The following is a 24436-nucleotide window of genomic DNA, read 5'->3' on the forward strand; positions in this document are numbered from 1 at the left end:
TGTAAGTCTTCATAGAATTGGTCAATTTCAGTTTCTTCAGCACCAGTGGTTGGTGCATAAACTTGGATTACTGTGATGTTAAAAGGTCTGCCTTGGATTCGTATCGAGATCATTCTATCATTTTTGAGATTGCATCCCAGTACAGCTTTCACCACTCTTTTGTTGACTATGAGGGCCACTCCATTTCTTTTACGGGTTTCTTGCCCACAGTAGTAGATATGATAGTCATCCGAACTGAATTCGCCCATTCCCGTCCATTTTAGTTCACTGATGCCCAGGATGTCAGTATTTATTGTCAATATATCCCCTTCATGGATCACTGCCTTGCCGTGGCGAAGGGGCTTGAATAACTCAGAGAAGCTATGAACTATGCCGAGCAGGGTACCCAAGATGAACAGGTCATAGTGGAGAGTTTTGACCAAATGTGATCCACCTGGAGGAGGAACCGGCAAGCCACTCCAGTATCCCTGCCAAGAAAACTCCATGGACAAAGACAACAGGCATATAAAAGTTATGACGCTGGAAGATGAGCCCCTCAGGTCGGAAGGTGTCCAACATGCTACTGGGGAAGAGCGGAGGACAAGTACAAGTAGATTCAGAGCTGATGAAGCGGCTGGGCCAAAGCTGAAAGGACGCTCAGTTGCGGATATGCCTGGAAGCAAAAGGAAAGTCCAATGCTGTAAAGAAAAATAGTGCATAGGAACCTGGAATGTAAGAACCATGAACCTGGGTAAGTTGGATGTGTGTTGGTTTACTTTTCCCCATAGGAAGGAATGGCATGTGCTCTACCACTGCTCATTTTCTGGTTACGGAAAAAGGAAATCCCACTGAGTTCAAGATGAGTTGGTCCCAAATCTGTGTTTTTGGCTAAGAGGAAGGCTAGGAAAAGGTTACCAGACGTCCCGATTTCCTGGGGACAGCCCCCAGATTTACAAATCAGTCCCGACAAAATCCATCCCCTTCAACTGAAGTTGAAAACTCCCTGGATTCATTGAAAAAAAATCTGGTAACCGTAGGCTAGAAATGTTCTAATGCCGAGGAGCCTGTGGCCCTCCCCAAATTGGCCATGCTTTAGCATAGCCAGTGGCCTGGGATGATGGGCGCTGCAGTTCACCAACATCTGAAGGGTCACCGGTTCCCCATCCCTCTTAACCAGCAAGCAAATCTGCCACTAAACTCTGAGCAATGTAATTTTGTCCAGTGGCCTTGAATAAAGCCTGCTCCTTATTCCAGAACGTGGTAGTGCATGTCTGTGTTTCAGGACCAGGCATCAGTACTGTGAGCAGGCTTGGAAGCAGATTTGTTGTCACGATATTAAGAATCCAAATAATGAAATGAATGGCTGATCTACGGCCTTTTGCCTGTGTTTGTGGTAGGGCGGTCACCCTGCGAGATATCTTGGAGAGAAGAAAAGGCTCAGAGGAAACGCTAGGCAAATCCCGAAGGCGGTCGGCTGGCGCCGGGTGTGCCAAGCAGGTGCCAGCCGTCTTGCCCTGCTTTCCTTTGGATCCGTCAGCCCGGGCCCTGCGCCCCAGAGAGGTCGCCTGGGTGCTGCTGGCAGGCCGGCCCGCGTCTGCGACGAGCGAGCTTTCCACACGGGACGCCCTCGACCCTCCGCGGCCTCTTTCCTCTGCCCGCTCGCTCGCCCGCTCCTTCCCGCGGAGAGGAGGGCGGAGGGGTGCGGCCCCCGGCAGGAGGAGCCCCGCAGGGCCCGGCCTCTTTCCGGCCCTCGGCGGCGCTGCCTCAGAGAGGCCGAGGCCGAGGAGGAGACCGCACTGGGGCGCCATGGCCGAGGGACCGAGCCACGCCGACAGCGCCGCTTCCGCCGCCTCGCTCCGGCTGCGCGCCCTGCTGCGCCACGTCCTGCCCGGCTGGGGGCCGGGGGCCGGGCGCCCCGTATCCTTTGGACAGGGCAGGAGAAGCTCCTCCTTGGGGACGAGGGAGGACCAGGAGGGGAGGCCCGGCCCGGCCCGGCCCGGCCTGGCTCCTCGTCCTGCTCCGGGAGCCGGGGGATCCAATGGTGGCGTGGGAAGGGGCCCCCGAGGGCCATCGAGTCCGGCCCCCTGCGAGGCAGGGCGGGAAGCCGCGACCCTCGGAGCCAGAGACTCGGCCTCGCCCTCCTCTTTCTCGGACAAGCTCTCGCACTCCCTCGGACCCTCCTGCGGGGCCCGAGAGGCATCGAGTCCAGCCCTGCGAGGCCGCCTCAGGCACAGGCATCTCTCTCTCTCTCTCTCTCTCTCTCTCTCTCTCTCTCGCCTTTCTGTGCTCCGTCCCTCCCAGGCAGCTTAACCTGCATCTTCCTTCTGCATCATTAAGTTGGAACAGACTTGTAAGAAAGTCTGCAGAGAAACAGAGCCTTTGAAACTCGGGCTGGACCCAGTCTCTGGAAGAGGCCTTGAGCATGTTGGACCTGCATAGCAAATTGGTAATGGGAAAAAGCTTCACCTGTCGAATTGCTGCTTTTCTGAGGCTTGTTAGAAGTGCATAAACCTATGGGGAGAGGGCAGAGAGGACCTTGGTAACTGCCTCTCCCAGGCATGGGACCTAATTCTAATTCCCAGACCAGGTCCCTTCTCAGGCTTCACCACTTCTTGGGTTTTGTTTGTATACTGACTAGAGAGCTACCTAATTCTTATATAACTTGATGGGCCACTTGAATGGCTGTGTGTCTGTTATGCTGGCCTCTTTAGTTTAAATGCAAAGCAGCCCTTTTAATTATAAATCAAATTATCTTGTATCTAGTCAAGATTGCATATGTCTGAGCAAGGGTTGTACAGACTTTGGCCCCAGTGAAGCTGAAACTAAACGTTTGAAGCATTGCAGGGGGTTGGACTAGATGACCCTCAGGATTCCTTCCAACTGTACAATTCTGTGTTTATATAATTCTGTCAGTGGGTGGCAAATAACTGCAAGTGTGTTTAAGCAAAATTATGCACAGCACAAAGAATTCTGCAGGGATAGGAAAATACCTGCAGTGGCCTTTGCGCCCTTCCCCCCCAATATCCTGATGATTTGGACATGTATCAATCCAATTTCTGTTGTCTCTCCATTGTTATTCCCATCTTTGCAGGGATATATTTTGATGGAAGAAACATTTCTTTATATTGCATATTAGATCTACAGCTCTGATTGCTGCTAACCTTTTTATTTATTATTAATTTTGAACTAGCAATCTTGCTTTTGACCTTTGTACTTGGTACTGTTACATAAGGTATATGTGATTATCTAATACTTTTTCTAATATTTTTTCCTTGATTCTCTTCCCCTCTCCCCCACTATTTATTACTAATGTGTTTCAAGATGAGGAACAATAGAGAAGTCTGAGCATTTTCAAGGTTTCCTGAAATTTCCTCTCTGTTGAATACAGATTTAGCAACTCCCTTTAGGTCTGTCACTAATTATGTGTATAGTATTATGCATCCAGTGGTTGGACATGCAAAATGCCATCCTAGATATTTTATGCATTGGGGAGATAAGTTGGAGGTGGGTTTGCAAGCAAGATAGGCAGTGGGGGAGTGCAGGTTGTAGTTATCTCTCCTCCTGCTTCTCTTCTCCCCCCCTACTGCCAGCTCAGCATATGTTAATAATAATAATAATAATAATAATAATAATAATAATAATAAATTATTTATATCCCGCCCTCCCCAGCCAAAGCTGGGCTCAGGGCGGCTAACAACAATAAAATAATACAACATTCTAAAATAATTTCATTATAAAATCAATTCAAATCAGATTAATGGCAACCATTGGGCTAGAGTTCTGTGAGAATTGCCAAAGGAAGGAGTCAGGCTGTGCCCTGGCCAAAGGCCTGGTGGAACAGCTCTGTCTTGCAGGCCCTGCGAAAAGATGTCAAGTCCCGCAGGGCCCTAGTCTCTTGTGACAGAGTGTTCCACCAGATCGGAGCCACAGCCGAAAAAGCCCTGGCTCTGGTTGAGGCCAGCCTAACCTCCCTGTGGCCTGGGACCTTCAAGATATTTTTGTTTGAAGACCGTAAGTTCCTCTGTGGGACATACCAGGAGAGGTGGTCCCCTAGGTATGAGGGTCCTAGGCCATATAGGACTTTAAAGGTTAAAACCAGCACCTTAAACCTGATCCTGTACTCCACCGGGAGCCAGTGCAGCTGGTATAGCACCGGGTGAATGTGATCTCGCAGCGAGGACCCTGTAAGGAGTCTCGCCGCGGCATTCTGCACCCGCTGGAGTTTCTGGGTCAGTCTCAAGGGCAGCCCCACGTAGAGCGAGTTACAATAATCCAGTCTGGAGGTGACAGTCGCGTGGATCACAGTGGCTAGGTCAGGGCGAGAGAGATAAGGAGCCAACTGCTTAGCTTGGCGGAGATGGAAAAATGCCGCCTTTGTTATAGCTGCAATCTGCGCCTCCATGGAAAGGAAGGTGTCAAAGATTACACCCAAACTCTTAACGGATGGTGCTGGCACTAATTGCGCCCCCGCAAGAGATGGGAGTTGCCCCCCCAATCCCATATCGTCCCGACCCAGCCAAAGGACCCCTGTCTTCGAAGGATTTAACTTCAACCGGCTCCCACGTAACCATCCAGCCACAGCTTCCAAACATTTGATCAGTGTGTCTGGGGCTGAGTCAGGATGGCCTTCCATCAACAGTTGGGTGTCATCAGCATACTGATGGCAGCCCAGCCCAAAACTCCGGACAAGCTGGGCAAGGGGGCGCATAAAGATGTTAAAAAGCATCGGGGAGAGTATTGCACCCTGAGGCACTCCACACACCAAGGAGTGGCCCAATGACAATCCCCCCCCCAAGCGCCACCCTCTGTCCCCGACCAGAGAGAAACGAGCGCAGCCATTGAAGGACTGTGCCCTGGATCCCCACGTCAGCAAGGTAGTCCAGGAGTTCGTGATCAACCATGTCGAAGGCTGCTGACAGGTCTAGAAGAATCAGCAGCCCCGACCCGCCTCGATCCAGCTGCCTGCGGAGATCGTCTGTTAGGGCGACCAGGGCCATCTCAGTCCCATGATCAGTGCGGAAGCCGGACTGGAATGGATCCAGAGCCGATGTTTCATCCAGAAACCCACCAACCGCTTTCTCAATCACCTTACCCAGGAACGGAAGATTCGAAACTGGGAGGTAATTGGATAGATCTAAGGGATCTAATGATGTTTTCTTTAAGAGCGGGCGCACCACTGCCTCCTTCAGTTCCCCTGGGAATGTCCCGGTGCCAAGGGACAAATTGATGATATCCCCTAGGGGGGCACGCACCTCGTCTGGACACGCTCTAATCAGCCAAGACGGGCACGGGTTGAGAGGACAGCTGGTGGGCTTTCCAACTTGGAGGAGTCTGTCCACATCAGCTGGGGATATCCGGTCAAAGTGGTCCAATACTGGACCTGAGGACAGTCGAGGGGCCTCCATTTCCTTTATTGTATCCAAATTGGCAGGGAGGTCATGGCGGAGCAACAGAACCTTCTCCGCAAAAAAGCTCGCAAATGCCTCACAGCTGTGTGTCAAATTGTTATTTAAATTTGGCTGTCCCTCGAGGGAAGTTAAAGACCTAATTATACTAAATAATTGCGCCGGGCGAGAGCTAGCGGATGCAGTGGAGGCAGAGAAGTAAGACTTCTTAGCGGCCTTCACTGCCATCTTGTAGGTTTTCATAAAAACCCAATAAGATGTTCTTGAGGCTCCATACTGCCATACTCGCTCTAGCCGTCTGAGGTCCCGCTTCATTTTCGGTAAACCAGGGAGCCCGGCTTCTGCAGGGTCGCAGAGGGCGCTTAGGTGCGATCTCATCGATGGCTGCCAGGAGCTGGGTATTCCAGCCCTCAACAAGCTCAGTCAATGAGTCGCCAGGGGGAGCAAGGTCCCGCAAGCCTTGGCGGAATCTATCAGGGTCCATCAGCCTCTGCGGGCGAGCCCAAATCAGCTCGCCACCTAAGCAGGGTGGGGGTGGAAAGTCAATCCTGGCTTTCAGAGCATAGTGATCAGACCATGGCACCTTCGTCGAAGGAGACATGATCACATCTATACCTACGCCAAAGATCAAATCCAGCGTGTGGCCTGCTTGATGTGTGGGGCCCGAAACAAACTGGGAGAGCCCTAGTGTCGCCATGGAAGACACCAGGTCCAGAGCCTGTGAGGGGGGAGTGGCATCAGCATGGATGTTGAAGTCCCCCAATACCAATAGGTTAGGGAACTCCAAGGCCCAGCTGGCCACCGCCTCCAATAGGCCTGACAGGGTGGCTGCTGGTGCGCTAGGTGGCCGGTACACCAGCCAGACAGCCAAGCTCACCTCGGAGCCCCACACTAGGCCAACACATTCAATGCCGGGGATCGATGGCGATGGTAGAGCCCTGAAAGAACAATCTTCCCGGATTAATCATGCCCCCCTGGCCCACAGTCCGCGACTGGTGGAGGACGGAGAAGCCCGGGGGCGCCATCTCTCGTAAGGTAACTGTTTCCCCTTCGCGCACCCAGGTCTCTGTTACACAAGCCAGGTCGACACCCTGCGAGGTGAAGAAATCTCGCAGGGTGGCGGTTTTGTTGCCTATAGACCTGGCATTGCACAATACCAGTGACGGAGGTGAGTAATCCTTGCTCACCCTACCCTCGTCCCTCGGGATGGGGTGCAGATTGGAAGGGGTATGAGCATATCCGTATCTCGATCCCCTTCGCCTATAACATCTGCCCCCACCGCCATACCTCCCTCGCCCCTCCACGGTAGCAGTCCCAAGCCTCATACTAGCCTCCATTGATGGCAATTGATGTTATTCTTTCCCAGCCTAGTTATTCTGCTTATAGTATCAGCAACTCGATAACTCTAATTAGTCGAGTAGAACAAACCAGCTACACATCAGCTACCTCTCTGATTGTATGAAACTATTATATTCTTTGTCAGCCTACTATTATAATATTAGGCAAACCAATTAATTAAATTAAGAAATTGAAAAATAAACCCCAAAACATTCCGTAGCGAAACAAAACTACCATATAACATACATTAAGGGGGAGGGAAACACCTAAATAGCATCAAACACCTAACAGTAAGCAAGCAAACACCTAACAGTAAGCAAGCAAAACTTAAATATTATCATGAAACAATGAACTATAAAAAACTAAAACAAATGGCAAAGGAAGGGGGGAGGGGGGAAAGGAAAGAAAAAAGGTTCTTGTAGCATCACGAAGTTCTTGTAGCATCACGCGCCAGCTCGAGTCTACTCGAATGATCTCTGAATGATCTCTGAATCTGCCAACCTGAACAACCAGGCGACAGCGGGGGGTGGGCAGAGGAAGGCGGGGCAGGCTCAGTAAATGCCCTGTTCGATGTCAGTGCCGTCCCCGATGGTCTCAGGGGGCCCTCCTCTTGCTGTTGCGCTAACACTTGTAGTGGCAGAGGAAGTGTTCCTCTTGGCATCAGGAGTCCTCTGGTTTCCCCCACAGCTGGTGTTCTCAGGGCCACAGAATCATACCTCTCCTCTGCTACAACCAGCTGCCAGCCCTGTGGCTTAAGAGTCTCTGGCGTCTTGAGGGTGGAGCCCCCCCCCCCGGCTCCCTAGGTGCCTTTCAATTGAGTCTATCTTGACCCAGGCTCCATGCCGCGTACTCGACCAGTCTGTCTCAGTCCAGGAGCACCGCTGGCATGCAAGACAGCCGGACCCACAACTGGGAAGACAGAGCAGGCACACAGCGCAGTTGGACCCACAAGCCAGGAGGGCAGAGGCAAGCACAAACGGAACACTCCTGCAACACAGCTTCACCTCCCTTAGTTCATTTAAAATGCCGAGTCAAAGCCTGAGTCAGAGTCAGTTTGGGAAAAGTTCAGGAGATTAATTAAATTGTTTTGAGTTACGAGTCCTTGAAATAAGCTGGGCGGCGGCTGTTAAGCTGTTTGACTTCGTTAGATCTAATTTACAGCGCCAACTTCACAAGTTCTCTGATATAAAACCCCAGGTTGCCAAACTTTTGATAAGAAGAGGGTTAAAAGATTAAAAAGTTAAAATGTTGAAAAAGTTAAAAGGAGTAGGAGCCCCCAACATCTAATTGAGGAGCTCTAACAGGAGCGTCTTACCTCAACACCATCTTGCAAGTACCAGGTATCCACCTCTCAAAGTTGCATTTACTGGAAAGTTTCTTTGCCCCTTCAGGTCATCAGAACGCCACTGTGACTGTATGAATATCTGTATATCTATCATCTATCTCTCTGTTTTCTATTTTTCTATATATCAAATATCAGTCAATACAGTGCAGCCCAATACAAAGGAAAAAGGAGGAGAGGAGCTTTGGTCTGTTCTAATGAAACAATTACGTCAGTCATTTCTATCTTTGAAAAGTGTCATGTTAAAGCTTCCAGTGAGAGAGAACCCATGTTTTTTAGTTACTGCATAAGAAATAAAACTTGTCTAAATAGCATAAAGATTTTTCTGCCTCTTGAATTTTTCTACACAGTCAAAGGTTGACAGCTTTATTTGTCCATGACTGCCAAGTCCCAAAGTTTCTGATACCAGAGTTGCATAAGGTCGGTGTCACAAGTTCTCCAGAATCTAGCTGCTCTGAGCTTTTTTGCAATATTTAATTATGTGGTGACCCAAATCAAAAAGAGAGAGGGAGATAATTTTTGGATGACCTATTTGGTTATTCACTCAACTTTGCGAAAGACCTGTAACCAAACTTGTTTGACTAGGGCAGTACAACCAGAGGTGAAAAAATGAGCCAAAGCTGCTACCATACCTCCAGCAGTTTGTAGTGCATAGTCGTTTTGTAATTTTATTCAAAGAGAAAGGATACATACACCAACAATATATGATTCTATGATAAAAGACCTTGGATGCAGTTTCACTGAAACTAATGTCTACTGAATTATCTTCACAAATAAGGTATCTCAGGCATACCCTTAGTATGTTTTTCTGCTCAATGTTTATGCACTGTGTTATGACTTCATGATATATACAAACCAGGGACAGTTGCATCAGCACCTGTCCTGGCCCTTTTCTTCTACTTTGGAAAAAATACTAAAAATTATCAGAATATTGATAGCGACAACAATGGATATTTCCCTGTTAGAAGTTTCTATTGATGATAATTCCAGACTGAATTCTCTGTGAAAGAAATGAACCATGATTGTCTTTTCATAAGGTAAAGGGACCCCTGACCGTTAGGTCCAGTTGTGACTGACTCTGGGGTTGCAGTGCTCATCTTGCTTTATTGGCCGAGGGAGCCGGCGTACAGCTTCCGGGTCATGTGGCCAGTATGGCGAACCAGAGCAGCACACGGAAACGCTGTTTACCTTCCCGCTGGAAGGTACTTACACTTTGATGTGCTTTCGAAGTGCTAGGTGGGCAGGAGCAGGGACTGAGCAATGGGAGCTCACCCCATCGCGGGGATTTGAACCGCCAACCTTCTGATCGGCAAGTCCTAGGCTCTGTGGTTTAACCCACAGCGCCACCCGCGTTCCTTTGTCTTTTCATACTGGGCACCAATTATGGAAAAAAATAGATTGAAAGAGTAGCATGTATGCCTTGGTCTTTTGACTCATATTTTTGTAATTTTTGTGGATTGGAATGTGCGGCACAAAGCTTTTAATGTTGTTGCAAAAATACTTTAAAAAACTGAATAGAGTTAATATCACAAATGGGTTTATCAGTAAGCTATGGTTGTCCACAGTTACCAAAATATACATACTAGCAAAACTGCCTGTGCGTAATGTGTGAAATGCCCTATTGGATAAATGAGCTTACTTGTATTAATCTAAAACACTTTACAGTGGTACCTCAGGTTACATACGCTTCAGGTTACAGACTCCGCTAACCCAGAAATAGTGCTTCAGGTTAAGAACTTTGCTTCAGGATGAGAACAGAAATCGTGCTCCAGCGGCGCGGCGGCCCCATTAGCTAAAGTGGTGCTTCAGGTTAAGAACAGTTTCAGGTTAAGTACGGACCTCCGGAATGAATTAAGTACTTAACCTGAGGTACCACTGTATTCATTTTTTCCAAAAAAAGAATAAAAAAGAATGTCAAAGTCAAAAGGCATATTTACAATATTACATTCATGAGCATCATGGTCTTGGAATTGATTAATAATTTAACAAAGTTTAAAGAAAAAAGGGGGGGGGACCCCAGTGTTCTTCCCCTGCTATTACGGCATTTGCAACAAATGTATTTTTGGAATTACATAAATTGCATTTCCATTCTAAAATATATCTCCAGTTGCCATGAAAGACTTATTTGCTTTTATTTGCCCGTACCAAAGCTGCAACTTAAGATATGGCCTTCAATGAAACTAATTGCACTACTTGAGTATGGAAGAAGTCTGATATCCATTTGGAAACCATTGGAATCTTGCTCTTAAGGGAATACTTCCTGCTGTTCTTTGCTGTTTCCAACTATAATTGCTCTATGATTTAGTGGAAGTGCATATCCAGTTCAACTTATTTCTTAATTGAATTATTTCTTATTTCTATATTTCCATCCAACAAACCTTCATTTTGGAACAGTGTTATTCCTACAGTTGTTTCCATCAGTTTCCTTTTTTTATTTTGTAGATTTTTCTGACAAAATGTTATATCACTGGTATTTTTTCTTAATTTTCTTGAAGACACCACTTTGTGTTTGGCAATTGCTTTCTATCTGGTGTTTTTGTTAATATTTAGAAAGTACAAATATAGAAGACACTATTGTAAAAAAAAAAAATGTTTTCCCCAAATAGTTTTCCATTTGTCATTAGAAGTTGCCACCAAGGTGACAAATAAAAACTTAAAACAATCAATGTTTATTATCCAAACTCTGTGAACTGTAATATTCATTATGCTGTCTATGGGTTACATTAAAATGTCCCCTTCCTAGGCAGTTAACTTGCATCAGGGAACGGAACCTTTGGCTCCAATCCTGTGCATTGCACAAGATGATAGATTGTATAACTCAGTTTAAAAAGAGTGGAAACAGTGAGGAGTGTGTATGTGAGGAGAATCACTTCTTTTGTTACGATTTGTTGAGTGGATCCATACATGCATTCTGTTGTATCTTCCTATATCCATACTGTGTCCCAGGCTTAATAATTTGCAAAATGTATTCAAACTGTAATTCTTATTTCAGCAGAAGGAGCCATATCCAATGCTACTATTATTCTGCTAGCACAGCAGATTTCTACTGGAAGTAAACTTTCCCTCTTCTCCTCTCTTTCTGGCAGTGCCCCATGACCACTCAGAATCTGCTCCAAAGGGTTGGAGAACCCTCCACAGTAGATTGAGGGTGTGCAGGGAGCCCCTGTTATATCACTGCAACATTGGAATGTATCATATAATCCAATATTCCTTATTTGCCCTCCCCTCCTTTTTAATATCATACTAAGTATTTCAATAGGATTGCTCATCTTCTTTTCTGTTTTTAACCAGTGGGGTTTTTTCGTTTCTGTTTTAATCAGGCTATACACTGTTTAATTGAAGGGGCATAATAATCCAAAACTATTTGTGAGAGAAGACACAAAGATCATAAACTTTTAAATAGATGCATCTTGTTTCAAATTAAAGTTGTTTGTAGAATCCTTTCCTCAGGTTTCTTTAGAAAAGAGAACTGGTGTATTTTTTTGGGTGGGGGAGGGAATATTCATAAAACATTCATTTTCAAAACTGCAGTCATTCCGGGAAACTTGTGAGAATGGCAGTGTGCCAGGAAACAGGGAATTATATTCACGTATAAATATGTACAATTTTTTTGGCAAAGGGTGTTTAAGGAGATAACAGAAATCACTGGATTAAAGCTGACCAAAAGTCCAGAGGTGGCTTTATTATCAATTTACGATGGGGTGGAAGGTTCACAGGCTAGGAAGGGCTTGCTCACAAATTTATTGACAGCTGCACGAGTTTTTATAGCTAGGAAGTGGAAGGGGTAAGCAGAATATAAAATGGAAGAAGTGGGATATAGCTATTAATGATAAATTAATGTGTCATTAACGTAAGACAGAGAATATGCAGGAGAAATGATTTTGAGGAGATATGAATGGTGTTTGTAGAATTTGTACTGTTAAAATGGAAAGGGGTCAAACCATCGCAAGAGGTGCTGAAATTCTGGGAGGTTGGATAGTTACAGTGGAATGGTCTCGGTGATGGGGTGCATATTTTTATTCTTTTTTATTTATGATTATTACTTTGTCAAAAAGAAAAAAGTGGCAGTTTTCATAATTGTTTTATGATTAACTTGGAATGTTTTTGTTTTATGTCAGGAGGGGAGATAAATGCTTAGGTGTTTGATTTTGGGTTGCATGAAAATCTCCATGTCTTACTATTTATTTATTTTTTTAATCTACCTTCTTTAACTGTAGCTTAAAATAAATAATTATAATGTAGAATGGCTATCTTCCAGTTCTGCTGCATGCGGCTTTAAATTATTAGGAAAACTTGGGAGATTAGTGGTGTACATCAGAATAAAACTAATGTACATTATATTTCCTCCTCCATGTTAATAGTTCCTATGATTCAAAATGAGTTCTGAGTTTTTATTTCACCCCGTAAGATATAATATATATTCAAAACCGTATTTAGATTCCTTAACTTGTGCTCAAGACACAAATTCCAACTTCAGCCCAAGTAACTACGGTGAAATATCCAATTCAGTACCGGTAGGTAATTTTTCTTTTTCTGTATAAAAATTAGATGTGTTGTGGTGATCATGGCAATGAAAGGAAACCATATATTTATTTTTTGGCTAGAATTCCAAGCTTGAATTTGGTGATGTTTTGATAATTTGGGGTGGATTAACCATCACATTGCTCTGAATTCCTGCAGATTTTGCAGTTCTGAAATAGTAGAATAGCAAATGTTGGGATGCAGGATGCAGCAACCATTGCCCTCTGTTTACCAGTATTTTGCTGTCTAATTTTTGTTCTTTAGCTCCTGCTCTCCCAATAGCTTCCTGCAGCATCTCTGTGTGAAGTAAAGATAGGGCACAGAGTATAAACTAAATAACCCAATAGCACAGTTCAGTCTTGTAGCAAGTCCCTTTGCATTCATTATCTCTTAATCCATGCTAAGTATATTTGGATTGCAACCCAAATAGTTTATTTCATGCAAAGACCCCCTTTTTGTTTATATGCCAAATTCTATCTCAGCAGCACTCAAAAGCGGCATATAACATGAAATACAATTGTATTTTGCTGATGTGGTTGTTTCTTACCTACTGGGGGGGACAGGTTACAGCTAGCAATTGCAACACCTGAAACTTAATCCAAAAATTTAAAAATATATACATTTATTATTTTGTAAATATGTATTTTTATTTATGCTGTTTCTGGGCATGGTTGCATCTGTGTATTTGTGGATTAGTAGAAACTTTTGTGCCTCTATACTCAAGAAGCAAGCAGCAAACTAACTTTTGTGCTGACTTCATGGAAATAAATACCTTCATGGTTCTGCAGATTTTGAACTTCAGGGACCCCCTCCCACATGGACCTGCCTGTTTTCCCTAGAGCTCCTGTGTGCTGCAGAAGACCCCGGGGTGCGTTGTAGGCTGCGTAAGAGTTCCCAGGGAGCGCTTATTTCCTAGACTTCATCCTTGCCCTGTGAACTTATCCAGTGTGTGTTCCTATCTCCACAGTTACACCTTAGATAATAATGTTCTAAGCCCAGAGCAAAGGGATTTCTATGAGGAGAACGGCTATCTCGTCATAAAAAATCTGGTCTCGGATGAGGATGTTGAACATTTCAGGTAAACTGTAGCCATGTGTCCTAATCACATATAGTGAGATTGTCTAAAACAAGTATCTTCAACCTTTTCAGACCCAGAACTCACTTTTCACCCAAACATGCATTCAGGACCCATTTCTTAATCTCTTTTTCCATAGCTTTGCAGGGTGGTAGTGCTCCTGTTTCAACCCCCCTTGGGTCAGTCTTGACCCCCCCCCGTGGTACTTGACCCCACCCCCAGTGGTTTAAAACACACTGGTTGCAGTCCAGAGGTCTCTCTTGAGGTGTGCCCAAGAGCTTGTGTTTGGCAAGCAAGACCTGAAGGCCACAGGAAGGGCCCCACTCCAAATGAAAATTCCCCCTGGATTTACAAGAACATCCAGCCAGTTGATTCGAGGCATAATTCACTTCTCGCTTATAAATATACACTCAAAGCCTCACAGAGAATGAGTTATGTGGATCTCTAGTTTCGAGTTCTTACCCATAATTTTGCACCAAGGTGTCCCAACTTCATACCAAGTCGGCTGCAAGAGTACCCTCTGCCCACACACTGCTTTGTCATGGGGGGCAGGGAAGCAAGGCCAAAATTTCACACACACTCACACACCCCAGATAAGCTAGGTGCTGGACTTCAGGAAGGAGGCACAAGGTATAAAGCTTTCCCACCTCTTTTCCAAAGCTGGGAATGTGCTAACTAGGCTTTGGGAATGAGGTGGGAGGACTTTAGGACCCTGTCTGAACCCTTACACCTTCTTCCCACAGCCCAAGGCCTCTCTTACCTGAGTTTGGAAAGGCAGTCCAAGGGCTCCCCAAAAGAGCCTTAAGGACTGCTTGTGGCCCTCAGGCTACGCTTTGGACAGCCTTGTTTTGCGCAATGGAAGTATCCAGTTCATTTAGCAAGGGCAATAACATGGTTAAATAGCCTAGTAAACTTTGCTGAAGTAAATTTTTTAAATTCCCTCTTCAGAAATGAGTTCGTGAAGATCTGCAGACAGGAAGTGATCGTCCCTGGACTGGTGGTCATGAGAGATGTGTCAATTGCCAAGTCTGAATTTATTCCAGATCAAAAAGCAGTTTCAAAACTACAGGATTTCCAGCGTCATGAAGAGCTCTTCAGATATTGCACATTGTCTCAGGTTAATTTTTTTTAAAAAAGAATATCCTGAAGACCACAAATAATCTGCATTTTTTTATATGTGGTCCTTCACATTATATTAATTCGGAAGAAACTTGTAATCTCTATATACAGTCTCCATAGCCTGATCTAAGGATGTTGCACTATGCTGCTCTAGAAAATCGCTGCCCAGCTCTTTAGCCACAGGCAAAGTCTTCACTAAATAGACACCTTCGTTATTTAGGTTACTAGCATAGTATGGCATTGAATAGCACCATCTATCAAAAGTTAAGAGACCCTGAGGATGAAATGACACATGATGCCAGAGGCCCGTGACTTTTTCATAATTATTGCTTAGTTCCTGTCCATTTCAATGGGATATGCATGGGGAGACATTGCTGGTGGATTCTATCAGTAACTTGGATGATGGCAGTTTTTGCACAGGGCAGCGATTTTGCATAAAACTGTTTGCTTCTTCAACACTGGTGTATCGATCATGCGTATTCACTTGAGTCTTGCCCGTGAAATATAAGGGGTAATATATTTTTAGCATGTTTAAATATGCATCTCTCTTCACCTTAGATATTGAAATATGTCGAATGCTTCACAGGACCAAACATCATGGCTATGCACACCATGTTGATAAATAAGCCTCCGGATTCTGGTAAGAAATAATTGAACAGAGGAGAAATAAAATACTCTGTTCAAGAATGCAAGCGTGTATTTAAATATTAGCAGACTTGTCCTTTTTTCTTTTTCTTCTGCAAGGTCCTGTAGGTATCATTAGTGAGTTAGCTGCTGTGATGCAAGTCTAAATGAAAATATATACCACTAACATGGTTAATATACATCAGGTTTGGTATTGATACACTCTAAACAATGGGACCTTTTTTCCTGTTTATGGCTTTGTTGCCTCAAGATAATCTGTGAGCAGGGACAAACCTAAAAGTGGAAGTGGCACGATTTTCTCTCTTGCTGCCATCTTCCTCTTCCCCATGTCTCTCCCCATAGCTTGATTTCATTAAATGGCATGTTGCATATCCTTCTCCAAGTCATTGGTTTGCAATCCTTTGGTGCCTTAGGGACTTGTCAGCCATTTCAGTTCAGTGCCAAGGATTCTGGTGTCTTTGTTTTCTCAAAGTGTATGCAGAAGCATACTCTGTAGGCAATAAACACTAGTTCACAAAATTTAGCGATATGGAGGGCCAAGGAGGGTGCATCATCATCATCATCATCATCATGGGTATTATTTATACCCTGCCCATCTGGATGGGCTTCCCCAGCCGCTCTGGGCGGCTCCCAGCAAATTATTAAAATACAATAATTCATCAAACATTAAAAGCTTCCCTATACAGGGCTGCCTTCAGATGTCTTCTAAAAGTCAGATAGTTGTTTATTTCTTTGACATCTGGTGGGTGGGCGTTCCACAGGGCAGGCGCCACTACATTAGGGGTTTGTGGGGGGAGGAAGAGCCCCACTGAAATGGGCTATAGATCTTTTGAAGGAAAGAACGAAAATAAGTTGGACACTATTGGGAGGAGGATCTACTTGCAGAAGGAGAAAATGTATATATTGTATATTTTTGTCATTGTGAGCTGCTTTGAGGCCTGGTGAAAAGTGGGATATAAACATTTGTAAATAAATAAATAAATAAATAAATAAAATATTAAAGGACATGGCAGCTGGTAAGGAGCTCCTGGATGCAATCCCATCTGGGTCACTTTCAGGGCTGCTGTCAGGAGGGAACATCTTGGCTTTCAGATGTCCCAGTCGCCCACAAAATGAGCTCCTGGGTTTTAGCTCTAAGCAGTGGCAACTTATGCTAGTAAGGTGACTCAGGTAAAGAGGGGTAGATTAACTGGATGAGGAAATCTATGCATAGCTCCTACCATGCCATCACTACGATAGATGGACGTGTATAGCCATTGCCAGCTTAAATCCAGAAATACCAGTCCTGGTTCGAGTCTTTGAATGCCACTGGAGGTGTAGCCGAAACTGCATGAGAGGTATTGGTAGACTCTGGAGAACAGAGGGTTTCAGAGACTTTAAAAGAAATTGGTGGAAGGTGGGATGAGGGGGGCAAAACTAAAAAATAATTCAGTGGCAAGGAATGTTGGCTGCCCGAATGGGAGAAAAAATGAGAACCAGGTGGGAGCGGAACAGTTGGACTCAGGTATACAGATAATCTCATTCTGTATTGGTCACTTCTGCATCACACTGAGAATCTATTTTTAAATGTCCTGAGGGATGGAAGTTGGAGCCACCCATGGACATTGTGGAGAAAGTACAAGGTGTGACCGGAAAGTTTGGTGAATGATCGCAGAAATCCGACAGCAAGACATACTCGAACATACATACCTTACAGGCCTTCAAAGTAGGCCCCTCTGATACAATGCACCATTGACAACGTTCATAGAACTGTTGGAAACTTCTGGAGAAGTCCTCTTTTCATACGGCTTTCAGTTCCCTCGTCACAGCAGCTTGGACGTATGAAATGCTGGAAAATCGGTGCCCTTTCAGTGCAGATTTCAGTTTTGGAAAAAGAAAGAAATTTGGTGGGGCCAGATTGGGAGAATATGGGTGGGACAACTCAGTAACCTTAGTAACAATTTCACACAAAATATGCAGTCGTTCCACCATCATTCGGACAGACACACGCTGATCCCACATCTGCTAAACCAAGGGTCATCTTTGATGGTTTGCCGCCCTTCACGGAAAGGCTTAAACTACTCATGCACTGTCTTTCGAGTTACAGCTTCATCTCCGTACACAATTGTGACCATTTTGTGGGTTTCCAATGCCGATTGTATGTTCAAATATTTCTCGCTGTCCAATTTCTGTGACCATTCACCGAACTTTCTAGTCACAATTTGTAAATCATTTAATGTAGCTTATTCCACACCTGCCCACAAAAACAAGCCGAAATGTAGCAATCGTCTAATTGGGTGTGGTTTAAAACATGCCCACACACAACAGTGCTATTGCAAATCCCAAACAGATGTAGTTCACTTTTCCCATATTGATGGTTGGATGGATAATGCATTATAGCAGCTTTGTGGTGTAGCCAGTTGAGCATCTTACAACAGTCCTGCCATGTTAATCCATTGTTTTTTCCTCCACTTTGTGGATTAAGCGAAGAGAGTTGCGCACAGCTGCACTGCAGTGTAGTTCACTGTTAGAACCCTATTGCAGACATGAGGACTTGTCTGTGAGTAGGTTAACAGCAGTCCTGCCACATAGTCCACTGTTAATATTGAAGGCCAGAGGCAGGGCTACTTCAGTCTGATCCTAGGCAAAATCCAGAACTCAGCTGCGAGCATCAACTTCACATTTCATTGACTTGCAGGTAGACTAGATTTTTGTTTTTTTGTTTTTGTTTTTAAATAGCACACAAAGAAAAACAAGTTAGTGCAGCAAGTCCTGTTTTGGGTGCTAACTTTTGTTCTGTAAACCCCCAGCTACAGACTCAGGTAAAACACACACAGCAAGGCCACACTGTGACATCTTGTTGTCTCATTGTGCTTGTATTTACTTACCATATTTTTTGCTCTATAGGACGCACTGGACCATAGGACACACAGGACCATAGGAGGGGGAGAACAGGAAAAAAAATTCTCCCCCTCTCTGCTCAGCGCCCCTTCAGCGAAGCGGCAGGAGAAACGGAGCCCCTTCCATTTCTCCTCCCACTTCACTGAAGGGGCGCTGCGCAGAGAGGGAAAACTGTGCAGCGCCTCTCCAGTGAAGCGAAGCCTGGAGAGCAAGAGGGATCGGTGTACACCGACTCCTCCCGCTCTTCAGGCGGCTATCCGCAAGCCTTCTGAGCGCAGCGAGAACTCCTGCTGCTCTCCGAAGGCTTGCGGATAGCTGCCTGAAACCCCCAGAGCGCAGCGGCAGTTTGCGCTGCGCTCCAGGAGCTTCAGGCTTCTCCTTTTAGCCACGGGGCTGGGGCAGGGGAAGCCCAAGCTTCCCCCGACCCCAGCCCCCAGAACAGGTCGGGGAGCGGCAGTCCCTTCTCCCTTTCCTGCCTGCCTCCCCCCTGCATTCACTCCATAGGACGCATAGACTTTCCCCCTTAGTTTTTAAGAGGGAAGAAGTGCGTCCTATGGAGCGAAAAATACGGTAACTAATTCTGCATCTGTACTATGAAAGCTAATACAAATAATTGTTGCAGGAAAGAAGACCTCTCGCCATCCAATGCACCAGGATTTGCACTATTTCCCATTCCGGCCTGCAGATCGCATTGTTTGTGCCTGGACTGCCATGGAGAAGATTGATCGCAGAAATGGATGTCTGGTAGTTTTGCCAGGAAGTCATAAGGGGTCTCTGAAACAGCATGATTATCCTGAGTGGGAGGTAATTTCTTTATGACTTCATCACAGGGAGGGATGGAGGATGGAAGTATCTGCAAATTTGGAGGTAGCCAATAGCAGTTTTGCTAACTCAGTAGTATTTTCAGTGTCCTTATAATTAAAAGGTAAGGTAAAGGTACCCCTGCCCGTATGGGCCAGTCGTGTCCGACTCTAGGGTTGTGCGCCCATCTCACTTAAGAGGCCGGGAGCCAGCGCTGTCCGGAGACACTTCCGGGTCACGTGGCCAGCGTGACGAAGCTGCTCTGGCGAGCCAGCACCAGCGCAGCACACAGAAACACCGTTTACCTTCCCACTATAAAGCGGTACCTATTTATCTACTCGCACTTAGGGGTGCTTTCGAACTGCTAGGTGGGCAGGAGCTGGGACCGAAAGATGGGAGCTCACCCCGCCGCGGGGATTCGAACCACCGACCGTACAGTCGGCAAGTCCTAGGCACTGAGGTTTTACCCACAGCGCCACCCGCATCCCGGGCTATAATTAAAAAGAGGGCATTAAATTGAGATGAATGGGGAGCCAGTGGATTTGAGTTACATTCTGGACATCGGGAGTAGGAAAAGCAAAGGCAAGAAAAATTAACTTCCATGTTTGGGAAAACCAGCAAGGTTTAGAATGTCCCACCAGGTGTGGGGAGGGCCACGAGCTCAAAGGGCTTAGACAAAACGAATTAGACAGGCTTCTCAAATGCTGTGATAGGAAGCTAGAACATCCATGTTTGGTTGCAGGATGCATCTCCCAAGAGGCAAGGGAAGAAAAGAGGCAGGAGGGCCATCAGCTTCACATTCAGGTTGTGAATTTCTCAAGGACCACCCTGTCCTTTGTTGGAAATTGAATCCTGGGCTACATAGGCCTTGCTCTCATCTAGCTATATAAACCTTTTGTATGAAAAAAGTTCTAAAAGTTTTTGAAGCTTGGATGATTGAAAACATTAAGCTTTTTAGGAAAAATAAGTTAATTTTATACATTGAACTTCCAGGGTGGTGTAAACAAGATGTACCATGGAGTGCGTGATTATGATAAAACTATTCCAAGGGTTCACCTTGCTATGGAGAAAGGAGATACAGTGTTCTTCCATCCCTTGCTAATCCATGGCTCTGGAATGAACAGGACTGAAGGGTTTCGTAAGGTAAGATGCCATTTAAGGTTGCAGGTGTTGGAACACCTGGATTATGCTGCTCAAGCAAAGTCAAGTCAAAGCTTCCCCATTTTCTTAATTAACATTTGATGTTTCTTAATCCTCCTGTTTAATTTGTTTTCGAGAGTGACTTACACCTACATATTTTTAGTTTAAAGCTGGTATAAAAAAGTAGTGAAGTGCTTACAAAGAGAAAAAAGTAAATAATGTGGGTCTTTTTACAGGCAATTTCTTGTCATTACGCAAGTTCTGACTGCCACTATATTGATGTGAAAGGTACAACTCAAGAGAACATTGAGAAAGAAGTTGTGGAAATTGCAAGAACAAAGTATGGTATAGACTCGCCTATTCCCCTGAAGGTATTGTTTGTGAACGTCCTTCATCAAAAACTTTTCACGTCATACGTCTGACATAATGGTATTGGGAATAATTATTCCATTGGTGGTAGCCTACTCAGTCATGTACTTTGGTGTTGAGCAGGTCAACATATTACAATTCTCACTACCACACCACACCATTGGGGGACAAGCACTCGGCATGCCGTGTGATTTGTGTTGCTGGCAGCGAACTGAGGTGTTGCCTTGCTCAGAGAGATTATTGGATGAGTACAGAGGCCTGTAGCTAGAGCGTAAGATGTTCCTCCTCTCAATAACTTCTGCTGCACTCCGTGCCAAGAAGAGACGTTTATCGTTCTGCATGAAGGTTCCTACTGGATCCATAATCAGGACGGTGGAAAACATGCTTTAAAATGGCATTCTGTAATGAATATTGCTACTCTCTAGTTCCCTTTGCAACTGCCCTAATATATTTTTACTGATAGCTGGCATAGAAATTTCTGCAGTCGTATCAACCTGTAATACTGGTTGTACATGGAATTACATAGTAGCCGTGTAGGGGATTAAATCACCACAACCCCCCAATATGGAAAATTTTATTCAGCTGCCTCTTTGGCTTCTAAGTTTTGAGCATGCATTGCTCACCTTCTTTGAAACCATATCTCAGCCACGGTACAGAAAGTAGGAAATTGCAATGTAACCAAAATACTCTGGTTCTCTCTTCACTGAAGCTCTCTTTCCCCCTGTTGAACAGAGGATCAGCAGCGTGGGCAGAGCAGGAGGCTCCAGCCGTGCCACAGTCAGCCTGTTTGCTGCTGCTGCTGCTGCTTTTCACTGAGATCTTGCAAAGCCTTGTACAGAACCAGAACTACTGGGTGTAGTGGGGGGTTTCTTCCATATACAGCTGTTTCTGTGTACAACAGGAATAATCTTGTGCACAAAACAAGGTTTTTCCTGTCCCACACCATAACTTTATTTCATTTTTTGGTCTTTAGGATTTTTGGATGGTGCGAAGTCGTCTTGTTAAAGGAGAGAGGAGAAGTCTGTAGAATGTTATCTTGATGCCAAGGCTTAGTTCATGAACCCAGCATATCATTTTCTAACTGGGAGAAACCATGATCCTTTGGTTGGATGTGTTCAGAATTTTTCTTGCACTGAATATTTTCAATTACTATGAAGTAAAACAGTTCTGAGGTATATTTATATTTGATAATGATGCTTAATTGAGAATTCTAGGCACACCTCCTTGGACACGCCTACTCTTCTGAGTAAACAATATTCTTAAGTTCAAGAACAGTTTTAACTATTTTAATTGATGCACTTCATGATCTACTTTATCCAGTATTGAATGGTAGACAGCTGTATGATTCAACAAGGCACTGAAACAGCTGCCTTTATGCAGTGATTCAGAATGTTCAAGCCATATCCTGTATTCTTAGTAGCGTAGCATTATTTTCTCCAAACTGGGTGAATAAATGAACAAAATGGCAAATGCAGTTCCATGTAAGTTAAAGGAATATACTTTGGGGCAAAAATAACTAAATAGGAACTTCACGTATGCTGGTAGACTTCTGACTAATCAGGAAAGGGCTCTCCATTTCCGATTGCCCCATCTCGAAAGGCTGTGGCAGAGTTGGGAGCAGTGTAGAAAAGCCCCCCCCCCCCATGGCCTGAAGGCCGTCTTGTGTGGTCTCCTCTCATGGTCTCCTCTGGACAGAGCTTGGCTCAGCCTCCAGCAGCATATTGAACCAGGCTTCTGCACCAATGGAATGCACCAATGACACACACAGGCTCTGCATAGGGGCTACATTTGTTACCTAAGCTATACAAAGCTCTAACTAAAAGCTGTGTATTAGACTGTCAAAAGCCTGTTGCAGTCAGCTTCATCAGCTTTTTAAAGAAATGACCAGTGGATTTAATCTCATTTGGAAAGTGCAATGTTACCCATATGACAGGCGCATTTAAAAAAATCAACTAAAAAGAGATTCAACTTAAATCGAAAATTAAGAAAGAGAAATGACTAAACTAGAAAGTAATTACAATAATGAAAAAGAAAACCACCCTTATCATTTGGAGTTATGTGTGAAAATAATATATAAGATTGCATGCTTTCTTTGGGTTTTTTGTGTTCTCAGAGTTAATAAATAAACGTCGTGCTTCAATTAATATTTCTAGTGCTTCTCCTTTCCTTCATTTATAATACGTAAGCTTAGCTAAATACACTACTACCCAGACATGTTCATACCAGTTCAAGGGAAATAGACTTTGAAGTTTTCCATTGGAAAGCTATTTGTCTTACTGCTCTGAGTTAAAGAGTAGTCAATTCCAGTTCTAAATCTTTCTTATTAGCAATCTTTTTCAAGTACACAAGAAGAGTTGGAGGGATATTGGTTCTAGTTATATCTTTTATAACTGCAAGTACCCCTTTTCCAAAATTATAGTATTTAGGTCAGGGCCAAAAAATATGAACTAAATCATCTAAAGCTTGATGCCTCTCGTTATCTCTCCTGTTGGAGGCTGTAGATTTTGTTTAAGTAAATTCTGATCAATCTGGGGGAGGATCTCTTGAAAGCCTTTTTGGGGACAAGGGTCTGTCCACCCCCAAAGATGACAGACATAAACTTCATGCTAGTACTACACCTCAACATTGTAGTGCTGTCCTGCTGTGTGCTTTTTCCTAAAGAGCATTAGATTCAGTAGAATGGAACCCTTCCATTCATGGCAAGGGGCTTCAGTCTAGTGAGGGTTCCAAAAACAGAAGGAGGGGGAGCCATGTTTTTTGTTATTTTCCCATTCATTCTTCTATACCCCCTCTCGTGTTGTCCTGGAGGGTCAGCCACCCCCCAGGTGCAGACTTTTGGGAGGTGGGGGTGAACAAGGGGTTCTAGGGGTAAGATGGAAGTTGCAGAAGTCTCCACCCCACTTTTTCCATTTCCTTGATTTATTCTGAACATTTTGTAGATGGCCTCACCTGTTGTACAAGAGGAAGTCATTGTTCATGCTGCAGGGCACACAAATGGTTCAAACTACTGGCAAATCCATGGCCCTTGCTGCTTCTGTATCTGTGATGCATAACTGTTCTGTTCCTCAACAAATCTGGATGTAATGCATGACGTATTCTTGGAATAGAGATAAATGAAGGGCCGGTTGCTTAGAGGGGAGCAATTTCTAATCCATTAATAAACATGCAGTCCTCCCTTTACAGCTGATAAAGAGTGGATCAATGTGATATATAATGTTTAAACCAAATTAAGTTCACCCAAACATCCTTTCTCAAGCTGTTGTGATTTTGATTTAGGCTGTTGAGGCCATGATATCAACATCTACCCACCTACAGAAGGCTATTTCTTATCAGCAAGCACTTTAAACATATTGTGAACAATGCTCGGACACAAATTAATGTCACAGGAATTATCTATATTACCTAAACAAGTGCATTTTATGGGATTACCCAAAAGTGGTTTTTTTTAAATACGACCTCTGAGCATTGCTTTAAAAAAAAAAAAAGAATATCACCACAAAGAATTTAAATTTCAGGCAAACATCACAGGTCCAGTCTCTGTGGCTAATGCACATTATAGTTCTGATATATTTTTTCTCTCCTCTGTGGGTTGAGGTAGTGGAAGTGCAGAACCATTTTCCAGAATGCAGGCCAATAAACTGAATCAAACTCCTGACAAATGAGCTTCTATCACTACTTTAGTTGCTCAAGGACATGATGTTCAGTCTGCTCTAGACTGAGTTACACTCTCCCAAAGGATCGTGTTTGCAGTTTGGCGATACTGTTGTGCCAGAGGTGGGTCAAACTTGGCCTGTGAGGCTGTTTTCTTCAAGCCCTGCCCAC

At 44.5% G+C, this 24436-nt stretch overlaps 1 protein-coding gene across 2 annotated transcripts in view; it reads left to right on the forward strand.

The window, feature by feature from the left end:
* The first annotated feature begins 1323 nt into the window (after nt 1–1323).
* LOC308486641 (phytanoyl-CoA dioxygenase, peroxisomal-like) overlaps nt 1324–24436 on the forward strand; it is a 47358-nt gene continuing 24245 nt past the window's right edge. Inside the window, exons 1-9 of one of the 2 annotated variants that reach the window (XR_013991155.1) lie at nt 1324–1896; nt 12523–12578; nt 13553–13663; nt 14609–14777; nt 15338–15419; nt 18927–19108; nt 20099–20248; nt 20482–20616; nt 21588–21708. Coding sequence is in view for 1 of the 2 variants with exons in the window: in XM_081023722.1 (XP_080879848.1) it covers nt 1339–1896; nt 12523–12578; nt 13553–13663; nt 14609–14777; nt 15338–15419; nt 18927–19108; nt 20099–20248; nt 20482–20616; nt 21588–21641 (1497 nt within the window). In the remaining variant the exon portion in view is untranslated. Of the gene's footprint in view, nt 1897–12522; nt 12579–13552; nt 13664–14608; nt 14778–15337; nt 15420–18926; nt 19109–20098; nt 20249–20481; nt 20617–21587; nt 22759–24436 lie in introns of those variants that run through there. The other variant, XM_081023722.1, reaches the window with a different exon arrangement.

The sequence above is a fragment of the Podarcis pityusensis genome (genome assembly GCF_964106645.2).
Source record: "Podarcis pityusensis genome assembly, chromosome: 10".
Taxonomy (NCBI): domain Eukaryota; kingdom Metazoa; phylum Chordata; class Lepidosauria; order Squamata; family Lacertidae; genus Podarcis; species Podarcis pityusensis.